Source organism: Balaenoptera musculus, chromosome 15 (genome assembly GCF_009873245.2).
Source record: "Balaenoptera musculus isolate JJ_BM4_2016_0621 chromosome 15, mBalMus1.pri.v3, whole genome shotgun sequence".
NCBI classification, from domain to species: Eukaryota; Metazoa; Chordata; class Mammalia; order Artiodactyla; family Balaenopteridae; genus Balaenoptera; species Balaenoptera musculus.
The window spans coordinates 15,604,340-15,627,310 of record NC_045799.1 but is presented as its reverse complement, the minus strand read 5'-3'; the positions used below and the strand labels follow the sequence as shown (position 1 = coordinate 15,627,310).

The following is a 22,971-nucleotide window of genomic DNA, read 5'->3' as shown; positions in this document are numbered from 1 at the left end:
TGGCTTATAGCTACATCACTCCAGTCCCTGCCTCTGTCATCAAATGGTATTTCCCCCCTGTGTGTGTCCATATGACCGCTTCCTCTTTTTATAAGGGCATCAATTATATTGGATTAGGGCCCACCCTAACGACCTCATCATAACTGGATTACATCTGCAAAGACTTTTTTCCAAATCAGGTTACATTCACAGGTACCAGAGATTAGGACTTCAACATATCTTTTTGGAGGACTTGAGCCAATCCATAACAGTAGGTGAATGGGCAAATGGTGGTACATTCATACCATGGAATAGTATTCAGTGATAAAAAGAAATGAGCTATCAAGCCATAAAAAGACATAGAGGAATCTTATATCATAGTGTTTAGTGAAAGAATCCAGTCAGTGGAGGCTACATACGGTACGATTCTAACTGTATGACATCTGGAAAAAGCAAAACTAAAAGAGAAGTGATTGCCAAGGGTTGAGGTGAGAGTTGAATAGGTGAAGCACAGGGGATTTTTAGGACAGTGAAACTGTTCTGTATGATACTGTCATGGTAGATACCTAATATCCATTTGTCGAAATCCTTAGACCTGTACAATAATAATGAACCCTAATGGAAACTATGGACTTTAGTTTAAAATGTATCAATATTGGTTCATCAATTGTAACTAAGGTACCACACTGATGTAAGATGTTAATAATAGGGGACATTGTGGGTGGGGAGAAACTGGGTATATGGGAACTCTCTGTACTATCTGGTTAATTTTTCTGTAAACCTAAAACCGCTCTAAAAAAATAAAGCCTATTAATTAAAAAAAATTCATTATGGAATCTAAGGCTCCAGTATCACCTCTTCAAGGAAGTCTTTCCTGCTCTCCCACCATACTCTCAAGATGGGTTAGGTGCCCTTCCCTCAGACTCCCATAATACCCTGGCCATATATATTCCTATGGGTGCATATGCCACACTGTATTTTAATATCTCTTTGTGTCTCTGTTAGTTAATAGCTGTGGTTTGCCGACCCCTGGCCTAGAATGCAGAGGTGGTGAAAGCAGCTAATCTGTGCAACCATTAGCAGGCACCCAGGGATGCCTGGCAAAGGGCAATTCTGTTCCCTCAATGCACTGTTGTCATTTGTGGTGTAATTATCATGAGCCCTCCGACCCTCTAGGGTATTTATTAGATGGGGGCCTAAGGTCATATTATATTAAGGTTTACTTCGACCTGAGCAGTCTCTGGATTACGGATCTTTGGTTTGCCAAAGATGGATCCCCATGGGGAAGTTTTTGCACTTGGGAAACTTTTCCAGGGTCCAAATCCTATGGTTTTGATGTCAAATCCATGCTGTTTACATTACGCAACACTCTCAATCTTGCTCAAGTTAAAAGGTGGTGTAGTAAGGAGTCACTGGCACAGATGCCTATATGACAGACAATGTAAATGAAGAAAGCAGCCTGGGGGGTGGGGCGGGGAGGGGACCCTGGCACTCTGACAAGTCCAGACCTGATCTAGAGCAGGCAGCCATTCCTTGGTTTCAGCCAATTGCCACACAGAAATGTGGACACAGTGTTGCCAGACAAGGCAGAGACGGCAGATTTCTGTTCACAAAGAAATCTCTGTCTTTAAAAAATGTTGGCAACTAACACAAAAGGTTTAGAAAGACTGAAAGCTGGCATATTGGGAGGATAAGGAATCATCCAGTTGAACTGGGGGTTTGTGTTGGGGAAGAACTAGCAGGGAGAGAAGCTGAAGGATAAGGGCAGCTTCTGGAGAACCTCGATTGTCGCACTCAAGGAGCTTATCAATTGTCTTCTAGGTCTGAGTAATCACCAAAGGATTTAAGCAAGAAAAGGACACAATCAGAATGGGGTTTTTCAAAGATCACTTTGGCAGTTGATGGGAGCAGGACTGAGGGTGGGGTGATGTGTTAGAAGTTGATCAATAAGCTAAGTAAAGGTAAAGGAGAATTGACAAAGGCCATTTACTTTGTTTTATCTCCTACCAGGCTGCAAACTCCAATACAGCAGGGCCCTGTCTGTCTTGTGTCTCCAGCACTAAACATAAAGCCTGCTTAATAAATATCTGCTGAAAAGAATGAATGAAAGGGAAGGAGTAGAGGTGAGCCATTTTGAAAAACTGCCTTGGGAAGAGCAGTCACAGGAGTGGGGGGCCCGTGGAGACCTGGTTCCTTTCCTTAAGCTTCCTCTAAGATTTTGGGGAGGGGTATTCAATTAAGAGATCACACACACTGGCTTCCAAGAAAAGGCCTTCGCCGGTCCAATTCCTGGCCTCCTCAGTCCACAAAAGGAGGAAATGATCAGTACCTTGAAGGACTGAAGGGAGGACTAAGCGAAAATTTAGGGATGAGCAATATCTGTCCTTCCCTAAATCCAGCATTCCCAAAGCACACAGCAAAAGAGGACTGACTTCAACCTCCGACCTCTTGACGATTGCTTTTTGGGTGGGGTGGGAACCGATGACCTCGGAGACTCTGGGCCTGACGCGGGCGAGTTCCAAGCCTAAGCCTCAGGCCCGCCGAACCCCAAACCTCGCCCAGTCTCCCTGGTTCCCACACGTCCCCTTTCTAGATTCCCCCTCAGCTCCGCCTCTGCTCCTTCCACCTTCTCTTTCCTCTCCCCGCCCCCATTTCCGTCCCCCTACGCCCGCCTCCTCCTTGCTCCCGGCCCTGACCCCCGCCCTCCACCGACCGCAGCATCCCAGCTCTCAACTCTCCCTCCTCCCTCAGTCGGCGCCCCTCTCGGGCGGCCGGGGCAACCCCGTGCCCCGCTCGCCCAATGAGGAGGCGGCGCAGGGGCGGGGCTCGGGCCAGAGCGGAAGTGGTGACCGGAGCGGAAGTGGAGCCGCCGCCGCCACCGCCGCCGCCGCCGCCGCCGCCGATTCCGGAGCCGGGGTAGCTGCTGCCGCCGCCGTCACTGCAGCCGCCGCCGGGGGAGTGGGCTTGGAAGGAAGCGGTCACTGCGCCCGGAGCTCCGCTCGCAAGCGTCTTTGCCCCCCTGCAGTCCTCCCACAGTGAGTGCGGCGCGGGGTCCGCCTGGGGCCCCCGGGGGCCCGAGCCCAAAGCTCCCCCACCACCGGCGGCGGTGGCGACGAGGGCGACCCCGCGGGTGGGCCCTCGGGGCGGCGGCGCGCGGCCTCCTCGGCCCCGTGCGGCCGCTTGCGACGCGGGCTCAGCCTCGCCGCGGCCCCTCCCTGTTTCCGGGGCCGGGCCCTTCGTTCTGGGAGAGGCCCGGGCCGCCCTCGCCGCCTGCGTCCCTGTCCGGCGGGCGGGGTACGGCGCCGTACCGGGCCGGAAGGGACATCGGGCCGCGGACCCCCGACCCTCCCTCACTACCCAACTTCGATCCCCGCGCGACCCCTCCCTGCGCCTTGAGCGGCCAGAACCGACCCTTTCAGCCGTCACCCCTGCTCCTCGCTTTCCGGTTTCCGCAAATGAAAATGTAACCAAATGCGGGCGAGCTCTTGATCCCCAATGCCCCTGCTCGACTCCCGCTGGATGGGTAAGGGGTTTAACCTTGGGAGAGAGCAGAGGGAAAACCCCCTCCCACTTTGCAGTAAAGCCATTTCATCATCGTTCGCTGGTTTGGGAGCCTGGCAGGACCCGAGATTCCCTGGGAGGCACAGGGTTGAGGTTTGAATCAAGAAAATGCATTTGTTGGAACTGGTTACTGAGTCAGGCGGGATCCCCAGGAAAAAAAATGTCGGAAGCTGAGAATCGGAATATTTTCCCACGGTATTTACCGTCATTTAATGCCAGAGTCTTTTGTGTCCTCGCCCCAAATTTCCCCATACTGTGTGTTAGCACGTTTTTAGGACTGAAATTTTCCTGGTGGCCTCCCTGGTGGTGGCGAAGGGGTGGGAGTGATTAGGCCCCTTTTCTGCACAAGATGAGTAGATCTTTGTCTATTGCAAATGGAGAACTCACATGTAATGGGGTTTTCAAAAGTGGCAGTGTTGGTAAGACAATTCGCCAACCTTTCTGTAAAAATTCCTGTCTCTTGTCCTTGCCGTCACTGCTTTTCCCTTTGGTAAGGCTAGATAGCATCAGGTTCTGATTTTACTTGCCCTGTGTGAGAGACAGAATTTGGCAAGATGTTGTTATGAACATATAAAATCAGGCGGCCACAGGAGCCAAAACAGAAAGATGAAGCACTTGGGAGAATATGAAAAATTGTCTGCATTTCTCACTCTGTCTCAATTGTTCATATGAAACCACACACATACGCAGTTTATAGAACTAGGCACATGGGTACTCAGCTTTTTGCCTTTTCATGTTAGAAATTTATATGTGTTAATATGTGTTAATGATTTTCGGTCATTTCCTTCTTGACTGCTTCGAGGACACCACATTTCTTATTTAGGAATATATCAGTTGCCGGAACCCTCGTTTTTCTAGGATCTGTGTCCTTAGCACACACGGTGAGGGTAAAACCTGTCAGTTTTTATTGGACCCAAGTTAGAATTTTACAGGTGATCTTCACAGTGGAAGGCTAATAATCCAGTAGCAACTGCTGAATTATTTCCCAAGCCTCTCCTTTCAGTGAGATGAGAAACCATTCACCCATGTTACAGATGAAGTCCTTATGAGAAATGAGATGATCTGACCTAGACCACACACTTGGTTTCCAGGTTGAATCTCCTCTTTCATCAGTAGCAAATATTTACGGCCTGTCAGCCCCTGGAGTACGGCTCCTACCCTGTAATCTTCTGTACATTTCCCATCATGCCGTGCTTGTGTTACGTTGGAGCCATTTTAGAACCGGAGCTCTGTGGATCAGGGAAGCAGCCTCCACAACACCAGGCTGAGCACATTCCCCTAATGCTAGTTCTGGAGGCAGAGTCTCCAGAGGTTTGGGCCACTGCAAAAAGTGCATTTTACCCATTTGGCTGTGGATATAGAAGCAGAAAGAGCACTGGACTTGGAGTCAGATAAATTTGATTCCGCTCTCGCCTGCAGCATTTTCTAGCAATGTGGTCTTCAGTGTGCTGCTTAATCTCTGGTTCCTGGTTTCTCTGTCTCCAGAGTTGTCAAGAGACCTTTTTACAGACTGTAAATTGTTAAATATAAGCTTTCGGTTTTGTGTTTTAATCACAGAGTTCACTGTTAAGGGCTTTTTTCCCCCTTGGTTGCATTCTACTTTGTATACATGTTGCTTTCAAAAAACAATACATTATTCTGGAACAGTTTTGTGTAGAGCATCTTCAGTACTGCTTTCTGAGCCCATTTTCTCATCTGATCAATGCAAATGGTAATAGTCTTTGATGTATTATTGTGACAAACTCAATAATTAAAATAAGGGTGTGAGATATACCAGATGTTTAATAAATGTTGGTTGACTACATTCCTGAATATACATATATATACATAAGACATATGTATATATGCTATAGAGTATAAGCACATATAAAGTCCTTCCATATGATTTATTCATCAACTGATGAGGTAGCATCAAGCTGTAATAATAATAGCTACCATTTGTATGTGCCAAGCTTTGTTCTAAGCACTTTACACATATTAACTGAGCCTTCATAACAGCCAATGATAGGTAAGTACTGCTAGCCCCATTTTACAGTTGAGGAAACTGAGGCACAGAGAAGTTAAATAATTTTCCTGGGGGCATACACACACACAGCACTGGGTAAGTGCTGGAGCCAGGAATCAAACCCAGGCAGTCTGGCTCTAATGATAGATTTCTACTTGTGGTAGAACAACACATGTATATCTTTCATGTGAATACCATCTAGTAGTTAATTTTTCTTTCCCCGTATCTTATTCAAGTAAATGTGTTTGGACAGGAATCTTAGCTATTTTTGGAAATAGATATAATGTAGTTTCTTGGGGGGGGGTAGTATATTTATTCTGGCATACAGGGAAGATACTGCTGGTGTGCATTAGGAAGCAAGCTTGTGAAAAACCCAGTTTTTCTAGTATTTGCTTCATACTAGGGAGAAAATTCATCAGCTACTTTGTTGCACACTGATTTATCCAATCCTAGGTTCTAATAGAATTTGGTCAAGACCAGGTATCTATATCTACATAAGTAGAGAAAGAATTCTAAATTAAAATGTCCTATTATGCTGTCTGCTCTTTCAGTGGCATCAAACTAAGCAGTTTTCCTTAAATGAGGGTACCATAGAAAATGAACTAAAATTTACTTGTAAAGGGAATTTAAGTTCCTAGGTTCCTACATTTTTCTAAGGACAGGTGACCACAATTCACACTAGCTAGGAGGCAAGAAATTAGTTGTATAATAGCAATTTTTAAGCTTTAAAACCATCTTGGTCTCTACATGAATAGATCCTAGTCTTCTCTGTGTCATTATGGAGAAACTAACAGAGCTGGATTCTGAGGGAATTTTTCTAAAGGGACTACTTAACTTAGGAAAAATGAATGAAAGTACTTTCTGTTCTGTCATGTGTATGCTAAAAGCCAATCATCTTTCCGCTTTCTCTGCTAAAAGATCTTCTGACATAAGCATAATTATGTGTTTCTGATACTTACAATGAGATGAAATTGATTGATGGCCTTGAGATCAAGGCATTTCCAGCAGACTGTAGGTTAGTAAGGTGACTTTAAAATAATCTGGCCAGCCCTCTATTGTGTAAAGTTTTTTCCTGTACTGGTTAGTTTATTTCATTGTTTTCCCTAAGAGACCCAACAATAAAAGTTATTTCTGAATGGCCTTGACCAGAGCAGAGATTGGAGGAGACAATAAAGTTGATATGAGCCCCCGGCCATTGTTATTGTTTGCCCACAAAGCTCACCTTAAAGCTTGTTTGACAGTCTGATGAGTTTTTGACATATGCTGTTTTAAACTAATTTTATTTTGAGTTTTAAAGCTAGATAAATTAAGTCCCGTTCTCAAACCTCACTGTAATAACTTTGTGTGGTTCCTCAAAAAAGTGTCATTCTCTCTTTTCCTTAAGTAATCATTAAGAATCATATTGATCTTTAGGAGGTGGTGCTGCATAGAGGAAAGAGCGTGTACCAAATATACCTGTGTAACAGGTTATTGGGACAATGACATCTACCCCTTAGGATACTTAAGATTAAAGGAGTTGATATAAACCCCTAACTTTTTGCACATTTAGGCAGACCATAAATGATGGGTATTTTGTTATTTACTAAACCAATAAGCTGGTGTGGCTTTTTGTATAACTAATTGGTTGGACTTTTGAATAGAGGAGTTCAAGGGCTTTTTGAAACTCAGTTTGAACCTATAAATATAACAATGGGTACCTGAGAAACGATTGGTCAGAGAGCATAGTGTTGTCTCCTGACTGGAGCTGAGATGGCTTTTTTCAAAGAGTAGTCTAAGACAGAGTTTAAATATAGTCTGTGTTTTATAGGTCAGAAGTGGTCTGCTTACCTCTGTCCACATAGGAAATAGCAGCCTTGTTCACTTTAAAAAACTGCATCCATTGATCAGGTAGTTTCACATTCAGTGTGGCAGGCATTGTGCTACATGTTGGGTGCCCAAAGATAGAAGTTTGGGTTCCTACCTTAAGCTCACAATCCAGTGTGGGAGCCAACAAAGACATTTACACTGAATTCTGATCAGTGCTACTTTAGAAATAGGCATATGTAAGTTAACATGTGCCTTCCTTTTAAAAGTCTTAGGGAAAGCCATCTGGATTGAAAAGAAATGAGGTGTGTATTAAGTGTCCCCTCACTGGCTGACCGCTTGTAGACTTCTGTGCGGAATATACTGTAGCTGCCATTTTAGTGCTTACAGTGTGCAGAGACTGTGCTAAATGTTTTGCATCATGATCTATTTTACTCCTTACAAGAACCCTCTTAGGTAGATTTGCCTATTTTATGCATGAGAAAACTGAGACTCACAAGAGGTCAGGTAATCTATGGAGTTGGTGTGTAGTACTGGTAAATTGGACTGGGTTCCATTATGTTGGTGGGCCCAAAGCCTTTGAACCTATTCACAAGGTTGACCAATTAGATTATGAATCAGAATTAGCGTATTTTAATTTTTTATTCTGTTCCATTGATCACTTCAAGCCAAGAGGTCAACTTATTGTCATGTCTGCTATTGATTCACATTGTATGACCTTGGGCATATATCACTTAACACCTCCATTGTTTCAGGTTTAATTCTGGCTAATTGGACATAATTAACAATGATATTCAACATTGATATGAAAGAAGGAAGGGATTTTGAAGTAGAAGTGATGTTTCCCTCCACAATTCAGTGTTGGCTGGATATCAGAGCTATTGCCTTTGTATTTTAGACATGCTGTGTTTCATTTTCTAACAAAGAGCCTGCAAGCATGTGAATAGAATGAAATTTATTAAAGGACTCTGAATTTTGTGTGTAGAATGGCACACAGACCCGTGTTTAGAGCGGGTGTTTTTCACTGGGTATTAAAATTCTTTAAGAGCCAGGAGTGCTTCATTTTTTCTTGGTAACGCCCACTAAACACCTGGTCCCCCTGGCTCTCAGTCCCTCCCACGGTGGTCTGGCATCTGCTTTTCCTCCAGCAGAGTGACTCCAGGACTGTAACTTTGATTGACGGTGCTGTGGGTGCCGTGTCTGGGGTGGTCCGGCAGTGAGTGCTCTTCAGAATTGACTGTCAGTTCCTTACCCCGTGGAACTTTTTAGCCTAGATTTTTTTTTTTTAAACATCTTTATTGGAGTATAATTGCTTTACAATGGTGTGTTAGTTCCTGCTTTATAACAAAGTGAATCAGTTATACATATACATATGTTCCCATATCTCTTCCCTCTTGCGTCTCCCTCCCTCCCACCCTTAGCCTAGATTTTTAAGGTGCTCCTGTCAGTTTCCTCTCTCCAGGTTCTTAACTCTTCTCAGTTCCTCATCTACTTTGGCCTGTGATTTCTTTTTCATCTAGAAAAACATACTTGCACTTGATTCATACACCTGTATTTCTTGTCCCTCCCTGGAGCCCCCTTTCCTGTCCTACACAGAACCCCTCCCACCCGTAAAACCAGTCAGGGCCCAGCCCCTTTGAGACGAAACCTCCTCCTTTGAATTCTACCTGGTTGCTTCTTCAAGGGGAAGCTTTAGAATCCTTAAATATGTCTGCCCTCCCTTCTCGTGTTCCTACCCTGAGAGTTTCAGCTCTCTGAGGGGAGGACTGTGCTATTCTGAACTCCAAAAGAGAGTTCTTGGAAATACTGGTAGTTTTTTCATTTGCAGTTATTTCAACACACATTAAATTATGTACATTGTATTTTTGTGATGTAGCTTAAGAGTGAGAATATATGCCTATTTATTAAGCCTTTACTTTGACCAATGCTGTCTAGGCATTTTATGTATATCATCTTATTTGATAGCTGTTAATGTTTCCTTTTAACATTTGAGGAAACTGAGATTCGGAGACATTATTTTAAAAATTACCTAATTTCTCTTTAGAAGCCCAGATTTGTTGTATGTAGGGCTTTCCTAAAAACAGGTCCCACTCATACGGGTTTCATGTTGGAGCTTCAGTAATCCTGACACCTGGTAATGGTATCCTTGTTTTAAATTTCTAGCAGATTATTAAACTCAATTAAAGCTCAGTATTTTAGAATTGAGCATGTTCTTTTCCTTGAAAACAAAACGTAGCTGAAAGTTAATACTTCTCAAGGCCACATTTCATAAGGTCCTTTGCAGTGCCTTTTTTTTTTTTATATGGATTAGCAATGGATAGTCATTTTTATTTTAATTTTTGTCCCTTCTTATTCTTGGATGTCTCCTTCTGGCCACTGGGAAATGACCTCTCAGGATTCTGCCCTGGGCTAGAAAAATATCCCTTAGGCAACGAGTTGAGATAGAGGGGCTAGGTTGGTTCATATATACTTTTGTTTTAGCATTCACTGTCTGATTTAGGGTTTCATTTATTTATCCTGTTATTTAATGGGCATCTTTAGAATTACTCCTCATAACATTCTTTAGGGGATATTTTACAAAAATGGAAGACTGTTGTGCAGCTCCCGCCACCCCATACCTCTGTAACAGATCTTTCTAAGACATTAAATCCCTTCTTTTGATGGCCATGTAATCTTTGCCAGCTGTGTCTTTTCAGCCACTCCCCTGTTGGATATCTAGACGGTTTCCCATTCTCCACTAAGCAGTTGCTGGTTTAATCAGCAAATGCTCCCCAGTCCTCTGAAGTGCAGAGAGATAGACGCCCGTGCTTGAGAGCATGTCAGCATCTTCCTGATCTGGGAAATCTCTTGGTCCACTGCAGGGTTAGACCTCTTGTGGCCTCTCATACATTTGTCCCCTCTGGTATCTTGACTCTGTGCCGTTAGTGCCAAGCCTGATGAGGAGACTGTAGCCTTTTAAGGCTTTTTAGGAGCAAATGAAGGCTCTCTTGCCAGTGTTTTTCTTGGTGGGTCCTCAGTTCAAAAGTCTCAGGAGAAAAGTAGGCCCTGATTATAAACCATCACTACTTGGCGCCTCTTAATGAAATCAGGAACTAATGAATGAAAGTGTTACAGTTGGGACTTCCCTGCTGGCGCCATGGTTAAGAATCTGCCTGCCAATGCAGGGGGACACAGGTTCGAGCCCTGGTCCGAGAAGATCCCACACACCGTGGAGCAGCTAAGCCTGTGCGACACAACTTCTGAGCCTGCGCGCCTAGAGCATGAGAGCCACAACTGCTGAAGCCTGCGCGCCTAGAGCCCGTGCTCCGCAACAAGAGAAGCCACCGCAATGAGAAGCCTGCGCACCGCAGCGAAGAGTAGCCCCCGCTCGCTGCAACTAGAGAAAGCCTGCATGCACGCAGCAACAAAGACCCAATGCAGCCAAAAATAAATAAATAAATTTATAAAAGAAAGTGTTACAGTTAACAGGTGTGTCTATTTTTCAGGATGTTGAGGGGTCAAGTCTCATCAGGAATGTTACATCGTAACATATTCGCTTCCTGTACAAGATTAATTAGACTTGTTTTTCCTTCTCATGGGTTGTCTTCTTTTTTTTTTTTTTCTTAATTCCAAGCTCACATTTATGGGCTAAAACAGTGATGTGCAGGTACTGTGAGAGGAATAACAGCACTTCCAATTTGTTGTGCACTATGCACCTTTTTAAAAAGATTTCCACATTTATTATCCTTTGATTTGCTGCACCTCATCTTCAGAGCACCTCTCCTGAGGTAGCTGCTGTTGCCTCCAGTTCAGAGGTTGGAAGACTGAGATCGACCGAGCTCACACGGCTGTGTAGTGGCAGCCTCCGCGCTTACACACAGGCCTCTTGCCACACCACATACAGGTAGCCTCCCAGTAATGACCTGCTGAAAAAATTCACAGATATTTATTTGAGTATTAGTTTTGTACTTGGCAAAGTTTTAGGCATTAGATGAGAAACAAATGTGAAGCTTTCCTTTGAGGACATACACATGTAACACTGTTTGTAAATGGTACACCACTCATTACTTGGACCATAGAACATATAGAATGGAGGCCTAGAGAAGCCTGGACTGTGTAAGAGGCTACGAGTGTGTTTGGATTCGTGGGCAGGGTAGATCAGTGGGGGCTGGGATATTCAAGGAAGGCTTTCTAGCCCTAGATGGATGGATAGAGTTTACATAGGCAGGGAGTAAACGGGGGGCTTTCTAGATGAAGGGAACTACTGAAGTAATTTCAGACAGGTTTAAGCATGACGACTAAGGGTATTCGGTGATGTCCAGCCTGCAAGAAAGGTACGTGTTGGAGAACAGTGGATGAGAAAGCCTAATAGGTACAGAGGAGCCAAATTATGAAGGACTTGGCAAGCCAGATAAGAGTTTAGATTGGGTGGAGTAGCCAAAAGAGTCATCCAAAGTTGCTGAGTAAGAGTCCGGGTATGACTAAGGGTAATTTTGAAATCAGGTGCAGAGGTACATGGAGTGAGGTACAGATGTAATGAGGACGTAATGTGCTTGTGAAGAATAGGTGCTTTGAATTATTTGAGAAGAGACAGAACTCTGCCAAATTTGCAGCTTTAGGGTCTGCTCGCTCATTCAGCGAAAATTTGTTCATGCCGATTCTGTGCGAGGTGCTGCGGGGGGTGTGCCCTAAAGGAGTTGATGGTGTGGGAAGGGGCATACGTGATATAGACATAATTGTAGTGCTGAAGAAATGTGCTGAGACGTTAAGTATAGATGCAGTGCTCTGTGAGAATATTTTCAGCTTAGAGCAGTGCTGTCCAATAGACACAGGATGTGAGTCCCACGTAATTTAAAATTATCTGGTAACTGCATTTTAAAAACGGGGGGAAAGGATGGAATCAATTTTCGTAATTTAAAAAAATTTAACTCCAGGGATTTCCCTGGCGGTCCAGTGGTTGGGACGCGGCGCTTTCACTGCCGTGGCCCAGGTTCGATCCCTGTTTGGGGAGCTAGAATCCCGCAAGCTGCGCAGTGTGGGGCCCCCCGACAAAAAAAATTAACTCCGTATATCCAAGACGTTTCTGTTTTAACATGCGGCCAGTGGCTGTCTGATTAGACAGCTTAGGTTAAGCGGCCTAAGAAAGGTGTCATAGAGGGGATGCCATCTGAGCCATGCTCTGAAGAATTTTATATGCAGAATAAACGGGAAAGGACATTCCAGGCAGAGGGATGGCTTGGTGAGCACAGACGCAGAGACAGAGAAGCATGTGTAAGAAAACCATTTTGACAGAAGCACCTGCTGTGCAGAAGGCATGTTTTGGGAGAAGCCTGGGGAGATAGCTTGGAAAACCTTCACTAACGGGAGGAAATCTGACTCTCCTGTCAGTAGTAGGGAACTGTAAAGGATTTTGAGCAGGACGTGACTTGATCAGAACTTTAAAATGGTTCTGATAGCAGATGTGAAGGTTAAAGGTAATGAGAGGCTGAAAGCAGTGGGACTAGGGAAAGATGATGGGTGGGAGGTTTATTAGGGATGTAGAAATAGGAACACTTTCGTTTCTCCCTTGTCTGCTGCCTTCCTCCAAACCGCTGGGTGTTGTGTAACCCATTTCCTGTTGAAATTGGTCTAGCTGCTTCAAAATCCATGTTATATAAGTCAAAAGTTATGTAAGCAGTAGGCATCAGGACATTTAGCTATGGATTTTGTTTGTTGTAAGTTGTTGGGGGGGTGTGTGTGTGTTTAAAAATTTTTAAATAGATGACTACATTCTTTAAGACATGCATTCAGTTTTACCATATCATCATGGTTCTCAGTCTCCAAGAGCTCTTGTAGTGATCCCAAAGAAGCCTGAAATAGTTGGCCCCAAACGAGAAAGGCCACATTTTATTTTGAGAAATAGGGCGTGTACATTTGGGAGGTCCCAAGGAGTCGTCAGGATTCTTGGGAGAGAGATGATTTAACTTTTAATGTTTGGGAAGAGGAGAAGTCGGGGGTTGAGGGGACCTTAGTTAAGGGGTCTGGTAGAGCCAAAGAGTTTCATGGCATCCCTTAGGCGGTGCTAATTGCATTTCTCTATTACTCTTTTGTAATACTGCATGGGATAGCTTAGCTTTGAATTGGCTTTGACCAGGACTTTTATTAATTGGAATCTTTCCTGGGTAGAGTTGCACAGGTGCTGTTTCTGTACTTTGGAGTGGGCCACTAGGTGACTTCTAACTGTGAATTAGTCTGCACACTGGAAAACTTCTGAAGTTCGTTGAAAGTTGGCTTCCCTCTGCCTCTCACTTTTAGGGACCATAAAGTAGGGTTGTTTAAAGATGGAGATAGTATCCTGATCAGAAAGACGTTACGATTGAGAAAGTTAGACGTACGGAGGAAGTATATAATTTTAAGAGGATGAATAGTGTATTTGCGATGGACTTTGTATTAGAGTAGGACTAGGTTGTGTTGTGTGTTGGTAACAAGCAGCCCCCACATCTCAGTGGCTTCACGTTGCACGTCCAGTGTGGGCTTGCAGGGGTCTCTGTACTGCATGGTCACTTAGGGATTCAGGCTGCAGAAACTGCTGTTTTGTGACAGCACCATCTAGATCACATGGCTGCCGTGAGAGAAGAGAGCCTCGCGTGGTTTTTTGCAGTTTCAGCACCTGGAAGTAGCGTCATTTATGCTTATGTTTCATTGGACAGAACTAACTGTATGACCCCTCCGAAGTGCAGAAGGGTTGCTGGGAAATGTAGGAGAGCGGATGGATTATTACCTCTGTTGTAGTCTCATTCTGGTGATGTGGGTGAAGTCAGACGGATCAAGGTGAGATCTGCTTCAGAGTGTAAGGTTAGAATCAGCGAGCCTTACATAGGACACAGCTCTGAATATGATTTAGATAATAAGTTGTGGGAAGAAAACTCACAGTTTTGAACTAGAGAACCAACTCTTTCTGAATTGTCTAGATTTAGAGTGTATCTTAAAATTGTCCTCCATCTAATAAAACTTTTTTTTGTGGTAGGGTCCTGTCTGTAGAATTTCTCCCTTGAAAATACAGAAATGACTTTTGAGGTGAAGCCACAGTCTTAAATTGTGATGCAATGTATAAAGTGATGAAAGAATTTGTTTGAAAAATATTGATATTCTTACCACTCTTTAAAGTAGTATTTTATCTTTTTAAACCTTAAGATATTAGTGTATTTTTACACTGTGGCACAGGTGGATATACAATTGAAATTTAAACCAACAGTACATAAAACTAACTCTTATTGGTTAATAAATAATTTTTTAGCTACGTGTTATCCAAAAATTATTACACTCTATTAATGGTGATTATTATAGTGGGGAATTGACTAAGGTGAGGTGAATTATTGAAGAGGTATTCACTGATTGGTGTATAGAGGGTTTGATGAAATGATAAACTGAAATCACTAAGATTTTTGTCTATTTCGGGAAAACTTTTATGCAAACTCAATTATGGTTTGCATTTCTGTTGCTGTGCATCTTGGTGAATACACCCATGTCTCTTGCAGCCTGTACCACGTACAGAGTTAGTGCTTGATATTTGTATATGATGTCTAGACTTTTCACAGTGCCTTCACATAGATGAGGTCATTCGTGCCTCACAGCGGCCGCTGGAGAGTTAGTTGGGAATATTCTTATTCTCCAGTTAGGAAACGGAAGCTCTCGGAGGCTGAGTGATTTGACCAAGGTCATGCCACTTGTAAGTAGCAGAGTTGGTGCTAGGTAGAGCCACATCCGCCTGCCTCAAGTCTGTGCTCTCGTGGACAGTGTCTCCTTGTAACAAAGTTAGTGCATTGCAGAAGATGTGATAAAAATGGCTCCTATGTTTTAGGTACCTGTTGCTTCATGGGCACTGCCAAATATAACACTGGAAGTCATATCTTTTGCTTTAAGATTGATTGAAACAGTCGTCCCACTTCAGGTGTTTTTCCACATACTGTGGGGGAAAACAGCAAAACCAGATAATTCTTGAAAGAAGAAAAGGACATATATTTAATATAAGCTTCTAAAGAATTAAGCTGTCTCTGTGCATTGAGGAGGCAGATTAGGAAAGTGGAAGAAAACAACTCGAGAGATAGAGACTTGAGTTTGAGTTCTGGCTCTCTACCACCTCCTAGCCCTGGGCACACCACTTGCCTCCTCTGAACCTCCATTTCTTCACCTCATAGAGGGGGGCGGGATTGTTGTGAACATATCTGCCCTGTAGGACTGTTGGGAAAATGGACCAAAATAGTAAAAAAGACCATAGCAAAGAACCTAACCCTGCAGGCGCTCATGCTCGATATTACTGAGGGCATTTGGAAGTAGATGCTTCCCACTTAGGTATGTTTCCTTCCAGATGGGTTGGAAGAAGATTCACGCGTGCATCTCCTGGGCCCTGAAGCCTGACATTCGCTTTCTCTCTCTCTTTCTCTTGCTCTTGTTCTAGGGAATGACCATGGATAAAAGTGAGCTGGTACAGAAAGCCAAACTCGCCGAGCAGGCAGAGCGCTACGATGACATGGCTGCGGCCATGAAGGCAGTCACGGAGCAGGGGCACGAGCTCTCCAACGAGGAGAGAAACCTGCTGTCTGTTGCCTACAAGAATGTGGTCGGTGCCCGCCGTTCTTCCTGGCGTGTCATCTCCAGCATCGAACAGAAAACAGAGCGGAACGAGAAGAAGCAGCAGATGGGCAAAGAGTATCGTGAGAAGATCGAGGCAGAGCTGCAGGACATCTGCAACGATGTTCTGGTAAGCGGCCAGTGTCCCTGTTCTAAACAACGATTTCTAATAGTATTCATTTCATGTACGAATGCGAACTCTCAAACAGCTCGTGAGAGAAAAGTGTCTGAATATACTGGGAAGCTGCAAACCATCTGCAGCTAAGTTTTAAGCATACAATGTGATTTTTTTTCTTACCTCTTACCTGATCAGAGGTTGCTCGTCTCTTATGGAGTATTTTCCTCTCCTTTCCAAAGACCTCTGAAAAACAGGTACATTTGGTCAGCATCCCTCCATCTTTTCTTTAGAAGTTGAGGCCAGAGAGGCAGGATTTTTGATAGATGCAGCCACAGAGGCTATTCTCTGTATTAGTGTGATGGCAGTGCCTTCTCCAGTAGGGGAGAGAGGAGCAGAAAGCCGACCTGCCTTTTAGCCTCTCCCCAGTCCCTGCACAGCGTAGAGTCCAGTTTTTGTCTGAAAGGTAGCCGTGTCCATCAGTTCGGGCCTGCATTCCGAAGGCAAATCAGAAGTGGTTTGGGGATTCTCCTCTCTGGTGTTTTATATAAGCCTTAGTCAGACGACTGATTCCTAACTGCTTTCCCTCGAGCCACCATCTGGGGTTGGATGGGAGGGGCGCATATCCTAGAGCAAATCATGATCATATTGTCTTTCCCTCACATCCTGAGCCCACTGGGAACTTTCTTTTTCTTCCAGGTGAAATCAGGTAAAAATGAACGGTGAGGGCTGCTTTGAAGGGAAAAGGAATTCACACTTGTGGATCTACCTCCTCCCCTGCTGGCTGCCTCGCCCGAGTTACTGCCCTTGACACCTTTCTTTTGAAAACCAGTACAAAGCTGGTCAGCCTCCAGGCAGTACTCCTCATCCCTAACCCATAAGGAGTTACACCCTGTCTGTCTGCAAGGAATATTAAAACGACTGCTGCCCCCTGCATCTTCTCACTTTGATTGATTAAATCCCCTTACAACTAAGCTTTTGCATTGAGCTGCTCTTTTTGTTAGAGTCGTGGTGTAAGAGTGTCATGGCTAAATTTGTTGCCTGTTGGTAATTTGGGGGTTTGTTAACGGTGCACTAATTCCTGAATGTTAGGTACATCTGGTATTCAGATGAAGTATGGCATGCATTCCAAAGGCAAGAAAGTTCCCTAATTCCTGAACTGTAGACCAGCTTTTATGAGCATCTGAAAGAATGTGAAGAAAAGCATGGTACTTACTGCCTCTTAACCAGTTTTTCAGGATGCCACATTCTAAAACAACTCTTCGAAAATATTGCTCTGTATACGAAGCTTGGACTCCTTCAGAACTGCTTTTGTTGTAAGCATAAATGTTTAAAGGAATTTATTATTAATAATAGTATTAGCTACTTTTGGAGTGCTTACTGCGTGCCAGGCAGCATGTTAAGCACTTTGTGAACGTTGGCTCATTTATCCTCATAAGTACGCTGGGAGGTAGCTATTATGCTTCCCTGTGTGTAGCTGAGGAAACTGAGGCTCAGGGCGATTAGGTCATTTGTCCAGGGTCATACAGATAGTAAGCAGCAGAGGAGGGATTTCTACCCAGGTCCGATCAATTCGAAACTTAGTTCTTGGCAGGTTTGCCCTATTATCACGTTTTTTTCTCCCAAAATGGAAAGTTTTTTTTTTTTTTCTCTCTAATTACAGAACTAATACAAGTTCATGTTTAAAAAAAAAAAAAAAAAAAAAAAAAGCACAGGGCAGAAGAGTATAAATAAGAAAATAAAAAATCACTTCTAATTCTACCACCTAGAGAACCATTATTAACATCTTGATAAATATTCTTCCAGACTCTTCCCTTAGGTATTTCCGTGCATGTACACATATCTATTTTAGTATTAAAATAGGAGTCACATGGTTTTTATTATCTGCTTCCCCCCACCCCCACCCCAGACTTCTTTTGGAGAACCTTTCCACGTTATCACAGTAGTTCTGCATCGTCATTTTTAATGCCTATGTAGCATTCCATTGTATGGCTATACTTTAATCAACCCCTTATGGACGGTCAAAGTGATTTTTAATAGACAAATACTGGCATCTGTTATGACCTGGGCTAAAAACTATTTAAAACCTTTGGATGAAAAGTACGATTTTTTTCAATCTTCCAAAAAAATTATTTAGAAGTGGTAGTGTGTATCTTGAATCTCAAACATAGTTTTAACATCTTGTAAGTAATATTTCCAGATTCTTAACAGAATGTGAATCACTTTTTAGGAGCTGTTGGACAAATACCTTATTCCCAATGCTACACAACCAGAAAGTAAGGTGTTCTACTTGAAAATGAAAGGTGATTATTTTAGATATCTTTCTGAGGTGGCATCTGGAGAAAATAAACAAAGTAAGTAACTTTTTTTTTTTTTAAGAAATTTGACCAATAATGGAGCCAGTCTTCATAATAATTTTAAGTTTTTGCTTTGTTTGTAGTCAGAATTTAAAGGACCACAGCATTGTGCTGACCAGTGTTAAACAGGGTCATGGGGGTTGACAAATGTATCTAAGGGGCAAATATGGAGGGCATTAAAAGTGTGGTGCAGTAGCGCATTTAAAGATATCTTTATTTTAAGGATTATTTGGTAGCTCTCTTTTAGAGGTGAAACTTTAAAATGTTTGGTAGAACGAAACCACCATAGTAAATAGAGATGCATTTCTTTTGTCATATACATGCATTAGTGTAATGGTGACAATCATAGCTATGCTTTATTAAGCGCCTCCTGTGTGTCTCATTTATCCCTCACACAACGCTAGGAGTGTAGGTGGGAGTCTGTCCTTTTTTTCTGATAAGGAAACCAAGGCTCACAGAGGTTTTCACTTAGTCCAAACCACACACTTAATGAATAAGAGTTGGGGATTCCAGCTTTGAATCTGACTCTGAAGTCCATGATTTTTCCATCAGAGCTCATTGTTTTCCATGTTCTCTCTTGTTCAGGGTTATTTCTGTATTTCCTAACTGCTTTTGTAGACTTTGTCATCATGGTCTTTGTTTTTCCTCAAAGCATTTAATATGGTACTTGGATTAGAGTACACATTTAACAAAGGATTGTTAATCGAATGGTAGAGACACTGACCCTCGTTTGATAGCGCATGTGCTCCAGCCCAGTTTGGTAAAATAATTTGATAGTGGATCCAGCATATGATGCAATCTGTGAAAGACCCAACCTTTCATATTTTTTATCTTTCTTATAGCCACTGTGTCAAACTCCCAGCAGGCTTACCAGGAAGCATTTGAAATTAGTAAGAAAGAAATGCAGCCTACACACCCAATTCGACTGGGCCTGGCACTTAATTTCTCCGTCTTTTACTATGAGATTCTAAACTCTCCTGAAAAGGCTTGCAGCCTGGCAAAAACGGTGAGAAAGACCCTCTGTGGTTTCTCTTTTTTTTCTTTTTTGGCAGAGTTTTTTTTTTTTTTTAATTTCAATTTATTTATTTTTTATTGGGGTATAGTTGTTTTACATTGTTGTGCCCTCTGTGGTTTCTGATCATAGTAAAACTGCTTGTGCTCTTTGGTACCATTTTTTAATTACCTGAACATAACTCATTGTCTTGGACTTTTGTGAAGATTTTTCCGGGGGTAGGAGTATATATCTTTTATGGAATAAATGCACAGCTATTACTTCTTGACTTCTCAGTGCCTTCTGCTGATTTTTGTTTGTGTTGTTTGATTACTCTTTTGGGGCTGGGGGAGAAGGTAGTTTGCTGTTTTTGTCACGCTTTGGACTGTAGGCCTCCACTGTATTGTGCATTGTCAGCCTCGTACCAAGACTGGAGGTTATGGCTTTTAAAGGAAGGAAATCAGATCTTGTTTTCTTTGTTAACTGAATTACCTCCTGTCTTCTTTTGGTAACCCAGCTGCCTTTTCTACATATTTTTGTAGTCTTTCAATACGCACACTCTTTTAAAAATTTTTAGTTGGTAAAACTGTGTGAAATGAATGCTCAAAGTTCCATCGCTTAATTGAATCAGATTTAGTGGTGTGAACTTCTGTTCTCCGTTTATCCCTTGTATCCAGACCTTTTGAGTTTCAGCTTGAAGAAAAAGGGTGGATTACTAGAAACGTCTTTGGTAATTGAAAAATCATGTGAGTTTGCTTAGAATGAGTGTGCTGAGTTAACAGTAATACCTGTTGACTTAATAGGTAAAGGTCATATCTAGGAATTTTTGTCATTTTTGGTTGACGCTTGATAAACTAGCATCATGTGTTTGCTGACATAACTAGCAAACAAGGTAACAATGACCTAGGTTCCCCCAAAGTACCGTACAGAAAGAGAAGTGATAGTCACTTGTTAGCAGAAAAATATTGGGCTAAACTAGTGCCAAGGAACCTGTGACTTCTTTGCTGAAGGCTCTTTGTTTTAGGCATTTGATGAAGCGATTGCTGAATTGGACACACTGAATGAAGAGTCTTACAAAGACAGCACCCTGATCATGCAGTTGCTTAGGGACAATCTCACTGTAAGTACTTCTGATTCCATGAGTGCTTCTGGAGGGCTTATAGCTTATTCCGATTCCTCTACCTCGTAATTCACTCTTGCCTAAGACTCAAGAGGGGATTTGTACCCTGTAAGTGTAGTTAAGTTTTTAAATTGGTTATAAATGCCTACTGAAGTTCTGACCTTTGCCATCACTGTCTGCAGTAATATAGGAAGAATGTTAAACAGTTAAATGAGATGAGATGACACACACTGGGCCACCTCCCTGAGGAAGCTTTTAGTAGCCCTACTTTGTTTATAGCTCTGTTTTTCTTTTGCAGCTGTGGACGTCTGAAAACCAGGGAGACGAAGGAGATGCTGGGGAGGGAGAGAACTAATGTCTGTCGTGCTTCGTGATCTCTTCAGTGTCACTCTGTACCCTCCACGTATATCCCTTTATGCGATAAAAAAAAAAAAAAAAAGAATCGTACGTCGACTTTCAGTTTTTCACAGCCTCAGCCTAGCAAAAATGGTCCATGGGATAAGCAGCTGGTATTTGTATCTAAAACTCAGATTGGTCACATAAATGCCACGGCATTCTGAAGTTTTGATTTTGAAGAACATTGACAGGATTACTGTGTGTTTAATTTTTTAAAAAAAACTGAACACTGTGATTATGGGGTTTTGTAATTTAGCAGAACTCTTACTGGTAGAAAACAAAATAGACCTGAATTATGTGTAACTTTTTGGAAAGTTTAATTCAATTCAAAACAGTCACTGAAATACGGTTCCATTGTAAAGTTGTACAGAAAGTTATAGAGATTATATTGTGACACTGGGACTTGGAATGAGACACCTCTAGTTTGGCATTCGAGTTTCATGGTAATTCACAGTGATTCTGCCTGTTCTGTTCAGGGCTTGTAGACACTTGACCCGTTGGGGCTGTTGCCACTCAAAGGTTCATGACTGCGGATGGCCACAGTGTCTTCCTCTGAGGATAGTCGAAGCCAGAAATTAACATTCTTGGTGGCAGATAACTGGCTTATGACACCATGCAGAGGTCCAGTGCTCACAGACCACATGTGATTCCAGCCCCTTTCCTACAGCAGCATGTTACTGATTGGCAACTTGTGCTTCCATAGTGGGATCTGTTTTCCCTGTAACCGCGAGCTCAAGAAGGAAAAAAAAAAGCCGTGTATCTTATGAATGGCCTTATCTGTTTCCTGGGTAACACCTTTAAGAATAATGTTCTGCAGAGATTGCCTTTCACTTGAGGAGTAAGTACTCAGTCTTTGGGTTCTTCCTAGCTCGGGGCTTTAAAATTTTGAAATCTAAACATTCTTTCCCACTGTCCTTTTTGACTATTGACTTTGGTTTTCTCTTCTCTCTCTCAGTTTCTGTCCTTCAGCTTCCTTACATTGTTTTCTTTGTGCATTCTCTTTCTCTTTGCCTTTTGCTCACGGTTTAGTACTAGATGAGCAGGGACAGGGGACCTGGAGGGGGTGAGGGATGTTGAGGAGCACTTCGGTGAGCCGGCCTTGCTTCAGAGAGTTGAAAAGAGCTTCCCGCATCTCAGCTCTGTCTTCTTCCAGTTCTCACAACGGTGGTTGCTCTTCAGTCACACCAAGATCTGACTCAAAAAAGTATTTTTAAATATCCATGGTTTCTCCTTATATTGCAGCCAGCCCTGATGATGCTTGTTAGCACCTGTCACCAGCTCTCCCAAGTGTACCCATCCTGTCAAGTTCACAGACACGTTTCAACAAGACCCTGTAATGCAGGGAAGTTGCATGAACACTGCGATGGGGAGAGTTGGGAATAGCCAGGCCTACCAGTCTCACAGTATCCCCCCCTCTCCCCTGAACATTCCCCATAGCCGTAGTGTCCATCTGTTTGTCCATCTGCTGAAATGAGAAACATTCATGCACTGATTTCAAACAAACCAAAAGGAAAAAAAAGAAAAAAAAAATCCCTCCTTTCTAGCTGAACAAAAATGTGCAGTTAATACTTGGCGCTTGAAAACGCAGTAGTGAATGTGGAACGAGCCTGTCTGTATATCTGGTAGCTCTCTCTTGCTTTGTTTTTCCTCACCAGTATTCTGCCTCACGTTTGCTTCTGTGATGGTTATATTGCCTAGCAAGCACACCTGTGGTTGTGAAAATAGTATAGCAAAAAAGAAAAAACCCCGGTTATTGATGTACTCGATTTGTGTATGTCTTTTAAACAGTTCTAGTTTCCACCTTACACGAATAATCAGGAAAAGTGTAAAAACTCAAAAGTGAAATAAAAAATTTTATCAGTTGGCCTGTGCATTGATGTGTGGCGCCACCTGTATCACCACCAGAACTAGCTAACTGTTCTCATCACACTTATTTAGGGCTCTACTCTTTAAAAGGAGGGAGCAGCTTCATTTCATCCTTTAGAACCAGAAGTCGAGGGCCTGGGAAGAAATTGCCATGAATTAACACAGAGCCTGTCCGCCTTCCACAACAAA

The 22,971-nt window shown here is 42.9% G+C and overlaps 1 protein-coding gene across 1 annotated transcript; it reads left to right on the top strand.

Annotated features, from left to right (window-relative positions):
• Positions 1-2,814: 2,814 nt before the first annotated feature.
• Positions 2,815-22,653, top strand: YWHAB (tyrosine 3-monooxygenase/tryptophan 5-monooxygenase activation protein beta). Its single transcript, XM_036825320.1, has 6 exons — positions 2,815-3,014; positions 15,765-16,067; positions 18,283-18,406; positions 19,252-19,415; positions 20,425-20,520; positions 20,819-22,653. The coding sequence occupies exons 2-6, from the start codon at positions 15,768-15,770 to the stop codon at positions 20,873-20,875; spliced, it is 741 nt and encodes a 246-aa protein (XP_036681215.1). The 5' UTR covers positions 2,815-3,014; positions 15,765-15,767; the 3' UTR covers positions 20,876-22,653.
• The last annotated feature ends 318 nt before the right edge of the window (positions 22,654-22,971 follow it).

What these genes read in the sequence shown, in the direction of transcription:
- YWHAB (XM_036825320.1), top strand. Translation starts at nt 15,768, where the DNA reads ATGACCATGGATAAAAGTGAGCTGGTACAGAAAGCCAAACTCGCCGAG. An exon ending in ACATCTGCAACGATGTTCTG is followed by an intron (nt 16,068 to 18,282) that starts GTAAGCGGCCAG and finishes ATCACTTTTTAG; the next exon opens with GAGCTGTTGGACAAATACCT. An exon ending in ATCTGGAGAAAATAAACAAA is followed by an intron (nt 18,407 to 19,251) that starts GTAAGTAACTTT and finishes TCTTTCTTATAG; the next exon opens with CCACTGTGTCAAACTCCCAG.